The sequence below is a fragment of the Oncorhynchus mykiss genome, chromosome 7 (genome assembly GCF_013265735.2).
Source record: "Oncorhynchus mykiss isolate Arlee chromosome 7, USDA_OmykA_1.1, whole genome shotgun sequence".
Classification (NCBI taxonomy): Eukaryota; Metazoa; Chordata; class Actinopteri; order Salmoniformes; family Salmonidae; genus Oncorhynchus; species Oncorhynchus mykiss.
Window position 1 is genome coordinate 44,492,398 of NC_048571.1, and position 16,403 is coordinate 44,508,800.

At 45.2% G+C, this 16,403-nt stretch overlaps 1 protein-coding gene across 5 annotated transcripts in view; it reads left to right on the forward strand.

Moving 5' to 3' along the window:
• Positions 1–16,403, forward strand: part of LOC110527847 (ras association domain-containing protein 5) — a 52,858-nt gene that overhangs the window by 24,804 nt on the left and 11,651 nt on the right. For 3 of the 5 annotated variants that reach the window (XM_021609400.2, XM_021609401.2, XM_021609402.2), the window contains exon 2: positions 1,625–1,749. In XM_021609400.2, coding sequence (XP_021465075.2) covers positions 1,625–1,749 — 125 coding nt within the window. Of the gene's footprint in view, positions 1–1,624; positions 1,750–11,394; positions 12,552–16,403 lie in introns of those variants that run through there. The other 2 variants (XM_021609403.2, XM_021609404.2) reach the window with 2 other exon arrangements.

Below are 16,403 nucleotides of genomic sequence, written 5' to 3' on the forward strand. Positions count from 1 at the left end.
CAGGTCTCAACTGATCCTTGTTATGGGAAGATTAGGACGAGTCTGACGTGAGTGGGACAGATGGGGTGTCACCTAAACCTGAGGGGCGAGATGTGAAGAGGAGGACAGGATGGGAGAGTCTCCTCCCGAAATGCATTTCCCCTCTCTGAGTGTTTGGGTTGGCCTTCTCTCTCTCCTCTCTCTTGTTCTCTCGCTCTCTCGTGCTCACTCTCTGACCTCTAGTTCCATCAACACTGAGAATCTCTTTCCCAGGCACCTCCTATAAGCAAGGCTTCCCAGCCTGTGCCTCCCGCTGACACGTCAGGCTCCTCTAGAAGGGATATTTTGCCTTGGTTACCGTGCTTCTGTGTAGCTGTCAAAGTGTGTCGCTTCTGACTGTTGACCCTTCTTTTTTGTTTTAATGGGAGAGCAGGCGGTCGCTTTCCCTTCACAGATCAATCTCTTCCTTTCCTCTGCTCCTTTCCCCCTGACCTCAGATCTAAGAATACTCAGCAGTGACAGTCTTTTCTATGTGTACTGTTGATTCTGTTCGCGCCACGCACTCTCTCATCTCGATTGGTGAGATTTTAGCTCTTTGGCACCATCTAGTGACATCTGTCATAGAGTATCACTGTACTGTACTTAAAGGGATAGTTCCCCTCAAAATCAGTGCTGTGTCGAAAGCATACAGAGAGCAGCCTTCTAGGTGGCGCCACGTGAACACGTTTCTCAGGCAGACGACTGAACTGAACACAGGAGCACGTTAGCGGATTTGTCTGACATATGGTGAAAATACACTGGAGACCTGAGTCATCGAATCTATTTCATCATTATTCCCGGAGAAAGGATTTGTAAGCGTGTGTTGTCGTAGTTAAATGTTGTTACATGTGTGTTGTATTGGGAAACGTCCCCAGACCTCGACTCATTCCTCTGCTCTGGGAGAGAGGTCTCTGACTGCTGGCTACATGGCTAGGATGTGATTCTTCAATAGACTCACACACAGAGCAGTGCACTCTGTCAGCATTACAGTACGCCACACAAAGACAAAGGTGATACAAATGGTCAAACAATGAATGAGGGGATTTGATTCAACTGGCCAGGGTTATACCGGGCTATGGTCCATCATGTGACCGGGCAAGGCGGTGAGGGAGTCACGCCTTGTTCATATCGAACAGTTTTCATTGGGAAGGCAGATGAAGAGATTAAAAATAAATAAAAAACAATCCCTTTTGCATGTGAGAACACAGAATCCTCCTCATTACTCTCCACGCCAGGCTGCTGAGGGGAGAACGGCTAATAATAATCCCTGGAATAGAGTCAATAGAATGTATTTGATACCATTCCACTAATTCCGCTCCAGCCATTGACACGAGCCCGTCCTCCCCAATTAAGGTGCCAGCAACCTCCTGTGCCGACATCACTTTTATTTTTGAGCCAACTTCACCATCAGCCAGAACAGGGCACCTAGCTGAAGCCCAGTTCCAAAACGAATGCAATCTGTTTTCATCTGGCGTAAACTACACCACCTGGGCCAGATTAATAGAATCCCCTCAGTTCCAAGGACAATGCATTATCATTGCTGCTCTCTAATTGTTGCCCTGTGTGTGGACCCAGTCATTGATTGGTCTGTTTGTGTGTCCGTCAGACTGCAACTACACCTGTCACCAGGAGTGTGGCGGGCGGGTCCAGCTGGACTGCAACCAGAGAGACAGCAACCCACGGGAAAGGACATCTCCCAGAAGACACTGCTCCACGCCTCCTCAGTACAAGGTAAATTGGACATGGAGCTAAATCAATTAGGTGCATACTGTGTGGTGGGGGTAGTTGTAGGTCACGAGCTGTTTGACAGGCTGCTGCTGGTCTTGTTGGATGTGAAGGACTTGAACTGATGACACACATTTGTTTTACTATCCTTGTGGGGACCTAACAATTGATTTAGCATTCAAAAAACTATTTTCCCTAAACCCTAACACCTAAACGTAACCTTAACCCCTAACCCTAAATTGTAACACCGAACCTAACACCTAAGCCTTTTTCCCTTGTGGGGACTGGTGTAATGTCCCCACTTGTCTGCATTTTCCTTGTTTTACTATCCTTGTGAGGACTTCTGGTCCCCACAAGGATAGTAAAGCCAAACACACGCACATACACACACACACACATACACACACACACACACACACACACAGGAGACAAAGATGTAACATCCACTCAATCACTATAGATTTTCTTCATTGATCCACTATTCTTGTGAGCGCAGTGGTCAGGAGACCCTCAGCTTGTGGGACTATTGTTTGTTTGTCCAGTCTGATCATCGAAGAAACAGAGTGCTTATTTTTCTTTATTCTTCCGGGATTGTCACCATTTTGAAGTTTTAGTCGAGCACCTGATTCCCTTTTTTGTTTAAGCTGGACTAAAGTGTTTGGGTATACTTTTTGTTCCTTTTGTCTATAGTCTATATCGTCACTGCTATGTACAGTGGGGCAAAAAAGTATTTAGTCAGCCACCAATTGTGCAAGTTCTACCACTTAAAAAGATGAGAGAGACCTGTAATTTTCATCATAGGTACACTTCAACTATGACAGACAATGAGAAAAAAAATCCAGAAAATCACATTGTAGGATTTTTAATGAATTTATTTGCAAATTATGGTGGAAAATAAGTATTTGGTCACCTACAAACAAGCAAGATTTCTGGCTCTCACAGACCTGTAACTTCTTCTTTAAGAGGCTCCTCTGTCCTCCACTCGTTACCTGTACTAATGGCACCTGTTTAAACTTGTTATCAGTATAAAAGACACCTGTCCACAACCTCAAACAGTCATACTCCAAACTCCACAATGGCCAAGACCAACGAGCTGTCAAAGGGCACCAGAAACAAAATTGTAGACCTGCACCAGGCTGGGAAGACTGAATCTGCAATAGGTAAGCAGCTTGGTTTGAAGAAATAAACTGTGGGAGAAATTATTAGGAAATGGAAGACATACAAGACCACTGATAATCTCCCTCGATCTGGGGCTCCACGCAAGATCTCACCCCGTGGGGTCAAAATGATCACAAGAACGGTGAGCAAAAATCCCAGAACCACACGAGGGGACCTAGTGAATGACCTGCAGAGAGCTGGGACCAAAGTAACAAAGCCTACCATCAGTAACACACTACGCCGCCAGGGACTCAAACCCCCCTGCTTAAGCCAGTACATGTCCAGGCCCGTCTGAAGTTTGCTAGAGAGCATTTGGATGATCCAGAAGAAGATTGGGAGAATGTCATATGGTCAGATGAAACCAAAATATAACTTTTTGGTAAAAACTCAACTTGTCGTGTTTGGAGGACAAAGAATGCTGAGTTGCATCCAAAGAACACACTGTGAAGCATGGGGGTGGAAACATCATGCTTTGGGGCTGTTTTTCTGCAAAGGGACCAGGACGACTGATCCGTGTAAAGGAAAGAATGAATGGGGCCATGTATTGTGAGATTTTGAGTAAAAACCTCCTTCCATTAGCAAGGGCATTGAAGATGAAACATGGCTGGGTCTTTCAGCATGACAATGATCCCAAACACACCGCCCGGGCAGCAAAGGAGTGGCTTCGTAAGAAGCATTTCAAGGTCCTGGAGTGGCCTGGCCAGTCTCCAGATCCCAACCCCATAGAAAATCTTTGGAGGGAGTTGAAAGTCCATGTTGCCCAGCAACAGCCCCAAAACATCACTGCTCTAGAGGAGATCTGCATGGAGGAATGGGCCAAAATACCAGCAACAGTGTGTGAAAACCTTGTGAAGACTTACAGAAAACGTTTGACCTCTGTCATTGCCAATAAAGGGTATATAACAAAGTATTGAGATAAACTTTTGTTATTGACCAAATACTTATTTTCCACCATAATTTGCAAATAAATTCATAAAAAAATCCTACAATGTGATTTTCAGGATTTTTTTAATTCTAATTTTGTCTGTCATAGTTGAAGTGTACCTATGATGAAAAGTACAGGCCTCTCATCTTTTTAAGTGGGAGAACTTGCACAATTGGTGGCTGACTAAATACTTTTTTGCCCCACAGTATGTCTCTCATACTGGCGGTTGCTCTCTCGCCGATGGGGTTAGTGTTTTAGTGTTTGGGATGGGATGGGATTTTCACTGGATTCATTTTGTTGAGTCTCAGGTTGTTATGTAACTAATAGGAATCCCCATGAGGCCCTGCTTTCTTCATCACACTTTCTGACCCCCCCCCCCCTCTCTCTGTGTCTCTGTGTCTCTGTCTCTCTTCTCTCTGTGTCTGTCTCTCTCTCTCTCTCTCTCTCTCTCTCTCTCTCTCTCAATTCAAGGGGCTTTATTGGCATGGGAAACGTGTTAACATTGCCAAAGCAAGTGCGGTAGATAATTTTTATTGTTTATTTCACTTTTGTATATTAACAGTAAACATTACACAAAAGTTTCTAAACAATAAAGACATTACACATGTCATATTATTTATATATATATATATATATATATATATATATATATATATATATACAGTGCCTTGCGAAAGTATTCGGCCCCCTTGAACTTTGCGACCTTTTGCCACATTTCAGGCTTCAAACATAAAGATATAAAACTGTATTTTTTTGTGAAGAATCAACAACAAGTGGGACACAATCATGAAGTGGAACGACATTTATTGGATATTTCAAACTTTTTTAACAAATCAAAAACTGAAAAATTGGGCGTGCAAAATTATTCAGCCCCCTTAAGTTAATACTTTGTAGCGCCACCTTTTGCTGCGATTACAGCTGTAAGTCGCTTGGGGTATGTCTCTATCAGTTTTGCACATCGAGAGACTGACATTTTTTCCCATTCCTCCTTGCAAAACAGCTCGAGCTCAGTGAGGTTGGATGGAGAGCATTTGTGAACAGCAGTTTTCAGTTCTTTCCACAGATTCTCGATTGGATTCAGGTCTGGACTTTGACTTGGCCATTCTAACACCTGGATATGTTTATTTTTGAACCATTCCATTGTAGATTTTGCTTTATGTTTTGGATCATTGTCTTGTTGGAAGACAAATCTCCGTCCCAGTCTCAGGTCTTTTGCAGACTCCATCAGGTTTTCTTCCAGAATGGTCCTGTATTTGGCTCCATCCATCTTCCTATCAATTTTAACCATCTTCCCTGTCCCTGCTGAAGAAAAGCAGGCCCAAACCATGATGCTGCCACCACCATGTTTGACAGTGGGGATGGTGTGTTCAGGGTGATGAGCTGTGTTGCTTTTACGCCAAACATAACGTTTTGCATTGTTGCCAAAAAGTTCAATTTTGGTTTCATCTGACCAGAGCACCTTCTTCCACATGTTTGGTGTGTCTCCCAGGTGGCTTGTGGCAAACTTTAAACAACACTTTTTATGGATATCTTTAAGAAATGGCTTTCTTCTTGCCACTCTTCCATAAAGGCCAGATTTGTGCAATATACAACTGATTGTTGTCCTATGGACAGAGTCTCCCACCTCAGCTGTAGATCTCTGCAGTTCATCCAGAGTGATCATGGGCCTCTTGGCTGATCAGTCTTCTTGTATGAGCTGAAAGTTTAGAGGGATGGCCAGGTCTTGGTAGATTTGCAGTGGTCTGATACTCCTTCCATTTCAATATTATCGCTTGCACAGTGCTCCTTGGGATGTTTAAAGCTTGGGAAATCTTTTTTGTATCCAAATCCGGCTTTAAACTTCTTCACAACAGTATCTCGGACCTGCCTGGTGTGTTCCTTGTTCTTCATGATGCTCTCCGCGCTTTTAACGGACCTCTGAGACTATCACAGTGTAGGTGCATTTATACGGAGACTTGATTACACACAGGTGGATTGTATTTATCATCAGTAGTCATTTAGGTCAACATTGGATCATTCAGAGATCCTCACTGAACTTCTGGAGAGTTTGCTGCACTGAAAGTAAAAGGGCTGAATAATTTTGCACGCCCAATTTTTCAGTTTTTGATTTGTTAAAAAAGTTTGAAATATCCAATAAATGTCGTTCCACTTCATGACTGTGTCCCACTTGTTGTTGATTCTTCACAAAAAAATACAGTTTTATATCTTTATGTTTGAAGCCTGAAATGTGGCAAAAGGTCGCAAAGTTCAAGGGGGCCGAATACTTTCGCAAGGCACTGTATATATATATACATACACATATACAGTGTTGTATCAATGTACAAATGGTTAAAGTACACAAGGGAAAATACATTTTTGTATTTACAATCGTGTTTGTTCTTCACTGGTTGCCCTTTTCTTGTGGCAACAGGTCACAAATCTTGCTGCTGTAATGGCACACTGTGGAATTTCACCCAGTAAATATGGGAGTTTATCAAAATTGGATTTGTTTTCGAATTCTTTGTGGATCTGTGTAATCTGAGGGAAATATGTATCTCTAATATGGTCATACGTTGGACAGGAGGTTAGGAAGTGCAGCTCAGTTTCCACCTCATTTTGTGGGCAGTGAGCACATAGCCTGTCTTCTCTTAAGAGCCATGTCTGCCTACTGCGGCCTTTCTCAATAGCAAGGCTATGCTCACTGAGTCTGTACATAGTCAAAGCTTTCCTTAAGATTTGTTCAGTCACAGTGGTCAGGTATTCTGCCACTGTGTACTCTCTGTTTAGGGCCAAATAGCGTTCTAGTTTGCTCTGTTTTTGTGTTAATTCTTTCCAATGTGCCAAGTAATTATCTTTTTGTTTTGTCATGATTTGGTTGGGTCTAATTGTGTTGCTGTCCTGGGGCTCTGTGGGGCGTCTCTCTCGCTGTCTCTCTCTCTCTCTCTTCCTCACCCTCTCATCTCGCTCCCTCATTCACTTATTCATTCATTTATCGGATGATTTGGAGACCAGATGTTCTCTGAGAACATATTTCACGCCTCTCACATCTGTATCTCAACTCTCCCCTTCTGCAGTCTACTCCTTCCCCCTACTCTCCCCTTCCCCTCCTGCTTCCCCTCCTACCCCCTCTCTAAGGGCGGTAAACAGTGGTAGTGGCAGTCCTCATATCCTCAGACCCCAGTCTTTCTGCCTAGGGGTCTGTATATGCTCAGTCATTAGCCTAGCGTAGCTTTAGCCTTACGCCTGGCTGTGCTGTCTCTGTTAGTCTGGGAGCAGAGCACCCCCCCCCCCCCCCCCCCCCCCCCCTCGAGCGCCTCCAAACATGCCCGGCCTTCTGTCGGAACTGTCACAGAACTCATCTACTGTGTGTGTGTTGCTGTGCGCATTGTGTCAGTCTCTCAGCGTGTGTATGCTCTTTGTGTTTTATATAGCCTCTCTTTGGTAGACAGACACTGCTTTAGCAAGCAAGCTGCTTTAGCTAACAGTGTGTATTATAGTGGCTGTTGGTCACGTGATGAAGGCTCTTGGTCAGATGATTAGGGCTATACTCCTGGTTAAATTGTTGCCATATAATTATAATACTAGAATGGACATGAACCTTCTTATGGCGGTCCAAAGGTCAGCCATGTTGGTCAGGGAGTTGGATACCCATGGTTTGCCAGTGCTGTGATCAGAAGATATTGTGTACAACAATGAATGGGAAGAAGGTAGCTAACCAGCCAGTTTTGGAGGAATGGCGACTCCGTTTTTCCAATGAACTGCCACTATACCAACATTCACAGCAACATAGTCAGTCCACAGCATGAACCAGCATGAACTGTAATGATAGGAGTTCTGACGATACTTTACTCTTTGTATTTATTAAGGATCCTCAAGGCAGCAGCTACTCTTCCTGGGGTCCAGCAACATTAAGGCAGTTGTGCAATTTAAAAAACATTACAATACATTCCCAGATTTCACAACACACTGTGTGCCTTCAGACCCCTACTCCACCACATATCTACATTTGTGTGTGTGTGTGTGTGTGTGTGTGTGTGTGTGTGTGTGTGTGCGTCTGTACCTATGTTTGTGTTGCTTCACAGTCCCCGCTGTTCCATAAGGTGTATTTTTATCTGTTTTTTTTTTAAAGTCTAATTTTACTGTTTGCATCAGTTTCTTGATGTGGAATAGAGTTCCATGTTGTCATGGCTCCATGTAGTACTGTGCGCCCCCCATAGTATGTACTAGACTTGGGGACTGTGAAGAGACCTTTTGTGGAGTGTCTTGTGGGGTAGGCATTAGAGGTCGACCTCTAGTATGCATGGGTGTCCGAGCTGTGTGCCAGTAGTTCAAACAGACAGCTCAGTACATTCAACATGTCAACACCTCTCATAAGTACAATTCATCATGATGTCAATCTCTCCTCCAGTTTGAGCCAGGACAGATTGACATGCGTATCATTAACGTTAGCTCTCTGTGTACATCCAAGGGCCAGCCGTGCTGCCCTGTTCTGAGCCAACGGTACTTTTCCCTACGTCCCTCTACTGAACGGTCGTCCAGGTGCAACAAAACGGGTGCTTACGGGACCCGCCTTGTTGACAGTGCTGTTAAGAGGGCTTTGTGATGGACAGACGTCCCCCATCTTAGCTACTGTGGTGTCAGTATGTTTTGACCGTGACAGTTTTACAATCCAGGGTTACTTTAGTCTCCTCGACCTGCTCGATTTCCACATGACTCATTACAAGATTTAGTTGAGTTGAGGTTTAGTGAGTGATTGGTCCCAAATACAATGCTTTTAGTTTTTAGAAATAGTTAGGGCTATAACTTATTCCTTGCCACCCACTCTGAAACCAACTGCAGCCCTTGGTTAAGGGTTGCAGTCATTTCAGTCGCTGTCGTAGCGGACGTGTGTTGAGACATCAGCATACAGAGAGACACACTCAAATAACCATAATTCCATTACACAATTTCTGATGCATAACGCGCCTTCCATTTTTTATTTTCCTGCAAAAGTAAAGGCAGGAAATGTGTTCCCTATGCCTCTACTGCCATTCATTCCAACAAGGCTAGTTTTGGATTTCTCCCTGACCAAGATGGCTGCCATTATGGAACTTTGAGGGTTTATGACATAGTCCCTCTAGTAATTTAATAAGACCTCTAACTGTTCTTGGCCTCTGTGAGCACAGATGCGTTAGATGTTTGTCTGCCCACACTGCCTACGACATGGAAGCACACACACATGCACCCAAACACAAGACATGCACACACACTCACACAGACACCAGAAGAGGCTTTCTCGCAATCCTGCTTTCGTGTTAGCAGACTCGGATCTTGCTGGTTTTAGCTATCGAGGTCCTAAATATTTTCAGGTGTTCACGCACATGAAGTATAACTGTATCTCTCTATCAAATTAATATCTGACCTTTTAACTGGGGGTGTCTGTGTGAGCAGGTGTAAATGTGGACCTGCGTGTTTCTGTTGTGATACTGGCACCTCTGCTCTCAAAGCCCACACACTCAGGCACTGCCTAGAGTGAGACAGATAACACACACACAGTACACATCTCTATCGGTGTGTAACGAGTACGCTTACAATTGTGTAGCCATGCCTAGAGGCCAAATACCACACTGCTACCATGGATCACACACACACACACACACAGACACAGACCCACACACACACACACAATGTAATCTGCTTCCACACACGCCACGTGTAGGAGTGAGAGAATGAGAGAAATAGCGTGACAGAACGTCGATAGGGTGACCTTGCTAGAGGGAAAAAAATCCTTATCCAAGTGTGGTGCTCGTGGATTATAAGTGTAATGTGCTACAGTGAGAGGGTGTACAGTGACAAGGACCTATGTGTTAGAGCTGAGGGCTGCAGTGGAGGGCCAGTTGATTATCTCTGTAACCTGGAGTCATGTTAAACTCTTGTCTGGTGTGAAGGCTGAGGGTGTCTTGGCCTCCAGTCTGACTCAGAGGCTGAAATGGGTACACTATTGCTGCACCAGAGACCCGATGAGAGATGACCGGTCACATCTCAAGGCCCTTCTCCCTCGTCAACTCTATACTCTGTCTCTCTCTCTCTCTCTTTTCCTCTCCCTCTCGCTTTCTCTTTCTCTTTTGTGCTTACACCAGCAGAGATCGATCCCCCTTTTCGCCAAACACTCATTGTGTTTCATTGAGTCAGACTGGAGCCTAGTAAGGGTTGGCTGGGCTTTATCGACTCTGGAAAAGATAGGGGTTTGGGAGGGGCTGAGATGGGATGGGGGTGTGGTCTGTCAATGAGCTCCTCTCAACCTCCCTACCACCCACTGTCCCCATCTGTCTCGCTATGTCCCCATCCTTCTCCCTCCACAGTGATGATGGTAATGGGGTTGACGGCTGTCTCTGCTGGTAGACTAATCTGTCGTCAGCTGATACTGACCTGGAGAGAGGCAGGCAGCTCTCTGCCTGTCTGTGGTTAGCACTGGAGAGAGAGAGACAGCTCTCTGTTTGTCTGTGATTACCACTGGCGAGAGACAGACAGCTCTCCCAACAATCTTTCAGAATCTAATCAACCTCTGACAGGGGGGATGGCTTGAGGAGATGGACAGGCTCCATCTCTTTAATGGAGGATATGTCTCCTCTGATGGAACAGCCTCCCTCTCTTTGACAGACTGACAGAGTCCACCTGAACAGCTGTCTGAGAATCTAATGTTTTAATGAATAACCTGCTGTATGCCTTGAGTTGGTTGTGATTTAGAGAAAGACCATAGCTAGATATTGTTCTCTGACTTAGACGCACACACACATGCACGTACTCGTACACACCGGCGCACACACACGTACACACACCGTACATATACACACACTATTATTTGGTAGTCCATCTCTATTTTGACAGGGGCATTAGCTGGACCCTGTTCATATGGTCAAGACCAGGGCCAGAGGGCAGAGGGGACAGGTCAGGGGTCAACGAAAGGTTAGAGGTCATCTTCATCACTGACCCCTGGGGGACGATCACGTGACCTCCACGCTTGGTTTCTCCTAAAACCAACAGACAATCGTACCCATGTTTTCAATTCCTCTTTATGGAACTAGACCTCATAAGGTTCTCTGAGATTCCCGTTCTTGATCATCACCAGTGCTTGACTTGGAATTAAATGGGTACCAGTACTCATTTTGGGTGCTGGTACTGTTTTATATTTAGGTACAGGAACTCCACAATAATGTTGAGCTAATATTCTATAAGAGGTACAAGAACTCAAGCAGTCGGACCTGTACTTGGTTCCGCTGTGTTTCTGAGCATGTTGATAAGAGTGTATGTATAATGCAGTAAGATGATCAGTTCTCTGCTCTTCTCCGGGTCTTTATAAATCTGGAGGTTTCTCTCATGCAGCATTGGTAGCGCTAAGGCAGAGCACAGCGGCCATGTTACTGAGTGGCTTCCTGCTCATGCATATCAGGTGTTATGAGCTGCGAGGCCGCATCTCTCTGTCTCTCTCTCTCTCCCTCTCTCTCTCTCTCTCTCAGAGGATGTGGCTGGGCTGAGCTGGGTGCCGTTGCTTGCAGGAAGAGAGAGAATGGGGGGGAGGGTGTTTTTGTAGCTCTGCAGAAAACTCGTTGGCAGATAAGACTCAACCACAGATGGTTGAGCAAGGCTGTGAGAGAGAGAGAGGAAGAGAGAGAGAGAGGAAGAGAGAGAGCAAAACGAACACAAAAGGAGAGAGAGCGAGTGGGAGGTGCAGCGCGTAGGATTCTCTGTTAGTCCGTGAGTCTGAGAAGAAGAGAGGAGAAGAGAGGAGAAACCGCTGAATGTCAGAAGCCTGCAGCAGCCTGGGTCTCTTCCCCAAGAACCAAGGACTACACTCACACAGCCATACAGCACAGGCCCACTGCAGTCTGGAGCCACTGACCTGAACTACAGTTACCGGAGTGTGTGTGTGTGGGAGAGAGCCTGTCAGAGTAATTGATGTGAGCGTGTGTCTGAATGGGTAAGCAGCAGTACCCTGCTGAAGTAATGTGTGTGTGTGTGCACCCATTCACAGTTCTTATTAGCTGATCAACACACACAGCTGCAGGGCAGGAGGGGGTTGAAGGGGAAGTGTGTGTATGTGTGTGTGTGTGTGTGTGTGTGTGTGTGTGTGTGTGTGTGTGTGTGAGGCATTCAGGTGAGCAGGGTTAACTGACTCTGTGACACCAACGTGTGTGCACAGTGTGTGTGTGATATCGGGGTCAGAGCACACACGACAGGAGGAAGTGACACGTCTCTACTCGCGCTCTCGGATTTCCTGAAGCCTCTCCGGTGACACGAGGAGCACTGATAGGACCCGAATCTGAGCTGACCTCACCCCTGATTCTGGAGCCCAAGCTTATCTGGGTACCTACAGACACAAGACTGTGGAGGACTGGCAGTGGATGTTTGGAATCGAGAGGCGCCACTTGGACTGTGAGCCGTACGCGTGTCCCTATACTGACCTACTGAGGTGACTGACTGTGGATGCATCGTGGATGTGAAGGGCTCTGGGACTGTGAGCGTTGTGAACAGTGAGTGTGGCTGAATGCCTCTCCAGACAGAGTATTTCCCCCTCGGGGACCATCAGGTTTCCTCCTGCTCCTCTGCTGGGTGTTTATAGGCAGCCGAGGACTCAAATTGAAGCCCTTAAATGACGGGCAGCAACAGCATGAGCAGCGGCTACTGCAGTCTGGACGAGGAGGGCGAAGACGTCGCCTTCTTCACCGCAAAGAGTTCCTTCTTCCGCCAGCCCCCAAAGCTGGTTAAGGTACGACAGAGATTATTATTTTTTAAAGATGGAGGGAGGGGAGGAGGGGTATGTTTCGCTTCATGTTGTGTCCATTTTTTATGCCTGAAAAAGGAGAAGCGTTGAGTAAGTGTGTGTGGTAACACTATGTGGATGGTCCATCGGTAGAGGCTCTACAGACTATCAGTAACATTTCAACTATCTCTAGCTCTAACCCTTATCCCTAACCGTAATCTTGGCAAGCATTTGGTTGACCATCTGTAGAGGGTCTTCAGATAGACTATCCGGACTATCCAAAGAAAGTGTGACCGTTTGTGTTTTAGTGTGTGTGTGTGTGTGAGACAGAGAGGTGTGCCTGCATTCGATCAGCTATCCATGCAGCCTTCCTTGTAGGAGCCCCTCTAGGACAGTTCTTCATGGCTTAAAACGCAAAGGACTGCATAGCAGCAATATGGTAATGGGTTCATCGACAGCCCTCGCCTGTCGCTGTTTCCGTAGAAACAGGGAAGTTAGTTAAATAGTTACACACATCCGTTGTGCAGTATGAGTTTTGCTATAGCTGTCATTCTCGCTCTTCCACGTTTTTTCTTTTCGCTTAGCATAATTCAGCTGGTCAATGTAACCATAGCAACGGCGGATCTCACTGATTCTGCTTTGAGATCAGAACTCCACAGGAGCGTGCGCGCACACACTTTTAATGTTGCAGAGCAGTGGTGATGCCGTTTTTGGAGCTTGTCTGTCTGTTCATGTAAATAGTGAGCAGTTGTATAACATTGGACTGCAACTGTGTCGGTGTAAAGTTACAGAATAATATGTACTACATGTTTATGCAGAAAACACCCCCACACCACTCTCACACCTCCACTGGGAGATTGTTCTTAAGGCTTTTAACGGGCTACATGACCTTCTCTCTCGCTCTCTCACACACACACACACACACACAAGGAGGTGTAGGAAGCAAACGTTTGCTGATTAGGACAGAGGGCATAGAGATGCTGTTGTTTTGCAAACACACTTACACAGACACACACACTTACACAGACACACACACACACACTTACACAGACACACACAGACACTTACACACAGGCCTTTGTCAGTGTGATCTCAATACCTGCAGTGCCTCTGCTCTCTGGTTTGGAAAGAGCACCATCATTAAATAATTCAGCCCCAGCCCTGTGTCTGTCTGTTTGGAGTTTGGGTTGCCAGGGTGGAGACTGTTGTGTGTTGGGGACTTTGGAAGGCCAGAGTGGAGATTGTTGTGCCCCATAAACAAAGGACCCAGTCTTAAACCACGACCCAAAGTTTCCAATTCCCCATAAACTGTAAGAACGATACCGTGCGGTAGCAACTGTCTCTCAGTACAGGAAAACCACCCTGTCACTCACTAACGTTTGAATATGAAAAACAGACATGCAAATATAGGAAAGCCACAGTTTGCCTGTACTCTCCGACACAATCTACTAGAGCGCGTGTCAGTTTACTCTTGTTGTTGTCTACAATGGCTCCAGCCAGAGATCTGAAATCACCTAGAATCAGCTCTCCAAACCCTAACCCTGACCATAATGGGAGAAACCCTACCTCTGTGTCTAGGGGCTTTTTCTTCCTACTCCACAGCCCTACTCCATCAACCTAATGGACATGGCAGTTTCACTGCTGCGGATTCCAGCTTTAATGACCTCTGAACTGGAAGCACTTTGCCTCCCACAGAAGAAACGCAGAAGGAATGGCGCCAATGCAAACCCAGCGAAACAGACACACGCATATTTACATGCATTTATAAACTCTCTCTCTCTCGAACGCTGTCTCACTCACCCTAGCTGAATGTTAAAGCTGGCTGATCTGGAGCAGTAGGCTCCTCTCTTGACATTAATTCACAAAGAAAAGAGGACCTCTAATCTCCTCCCTCCCGTCCTGATGAGCATGTTTGTCAGTGTTGTGTGTGTGTGTGTGTGTGTGTGGTTACTGCTGTGGAGCGCTCCCTTGCTCTAAAGGGAGCTTTGATGTCGTGGAAATGAATTAATTAGTAAAATCACCAGTGTTTATAATTAATGTCACAGACATACACGTACACACACACACACACACATGTCTACATGTGCTTGTCTGTGTCTGCGCACACCGAGCTGTGAAATGGAATCAGTGCTGGGGTTGGATCATGTGTTTCTTCCATTCGACACTTTGACCCACTAACAGAGCTCAGCTAAGGTGCGCAAAGCAGGAGTGTGAGTGCGTATTCGTGTCTGTCTGGCGCTTGCTGATTACAAGAGGAGCGAACGTGATTGGGGGAGATACGACACTGAAAGAAAGTATGAAACTAGTAGCACAGGGAAACGCACACACCTGGTCTACTGTATATGCCGTCTGTGAAATGGGAAACGAGGCGTGGGGTTAGAGCTTCCATTACAGGATCTGTGCCTCTCTTTTCCCCTGCCTCCCTCACTCAGTCACACCTTATGTCACCTCCACTGCTCATTATCCTAGCGGCACTCTGCTATCGCAGCTGTCACAGCTCATCTACGGGAGTTAATTTGGCTATCAGAGACTTGGGGAGCTAAGTGTGGTCTCCTCTGTGTGCCTCCTTTACTGGAGCAGTCTGCTCAGGGCTCAATCAAGACCGCCATTATACCAGCCCAGATCCATTTCAGAGAGATCGTTTCATAGAATTGTATGTGGGTTTCATTCTCTGTGATGTCTGTATGGCAGTGTTGTGGGATATGAGTCCTCTACAGGCTCACTCTAGACCGTAATGGCCACAGCGGTGCGTGACACCAGGGGTGTTGTGTCACCTGATCACGTCCAACGACCATGTGCCACTACAGGAAGTGGGTTTTGTGTTGCCGTGGTAACGGTGACGTGTAGAACTGAAGCATGGCGCCTCAAGTACAAAGACGTACTTTGCTTTTTATTTAAAAAATATATAAATATGTCTGCTCGGCCCACATGCCCACACTCTCTATGTATGTAATGTATACCATAACACACTCTCTATGTATGTAATGTATACCATAACACACTCTCTATGTATGTAATGTATACCATAACACACTCTCTATGTATGTAATGTATACCATAACACACTCTCTATGTATGTAATGTATACCATAACTATGTATTTATACTGTGATGCTCCCATTATATGGAATGCCCAACGCCTTCATATGTCATGTCTGCTAAAATGTTTTACTTGGTTCTTCAATGATAGACGGAACAGATAAGGTTAACTTTGATTCTACACAAGTAAAGACCAACAAAATCCAACTTATCACATGGAATGTGCACGCGCTCCATGATGAGTAAAATAACATATGTTTCTTGAACATTTTAAAGAGATATTGTCAGCAGATGTGGTTTTCTAGCTAGAGTTACATTTTAAAAAATAAAATAGAAATTGAACATTTAAAGTGGAGCTGGGTTGGAGAGGCCTATGCTGCCACCTACTGTAGTAATAGCAGAGGTGTAGGCATCATGATAAATAAGAATACACCATTTTCCGTTATATCCCAGCACAAGGACCGTGAAGGCCATTTTCTAATGATGAATTGTACCTTACATGGTGAAAATTGCACATTGATTTCATTTTATATTCCACCAGCGACAAATCTGCTGATTTTAGATAGAAAGCAAGCTATCTTAGATTAAATCCAAACAGGAACTATTATTTTAGCAGGGGACCTAAATTATACATTCGATAAGATTAACAGACATATTAATAATAAAAGTCTAATTTAGGGCGCCTCCAAAGAGGCTGAACATGTTCATCTCTACACATATTTTACAGGACACCTGGAGATTTATTCCCAACTACAAAAGACTATTCCTTTTTTTCTCAAAGTAAAAAAACGATTCAAGATTTTTTTCTGAAATGCGCTC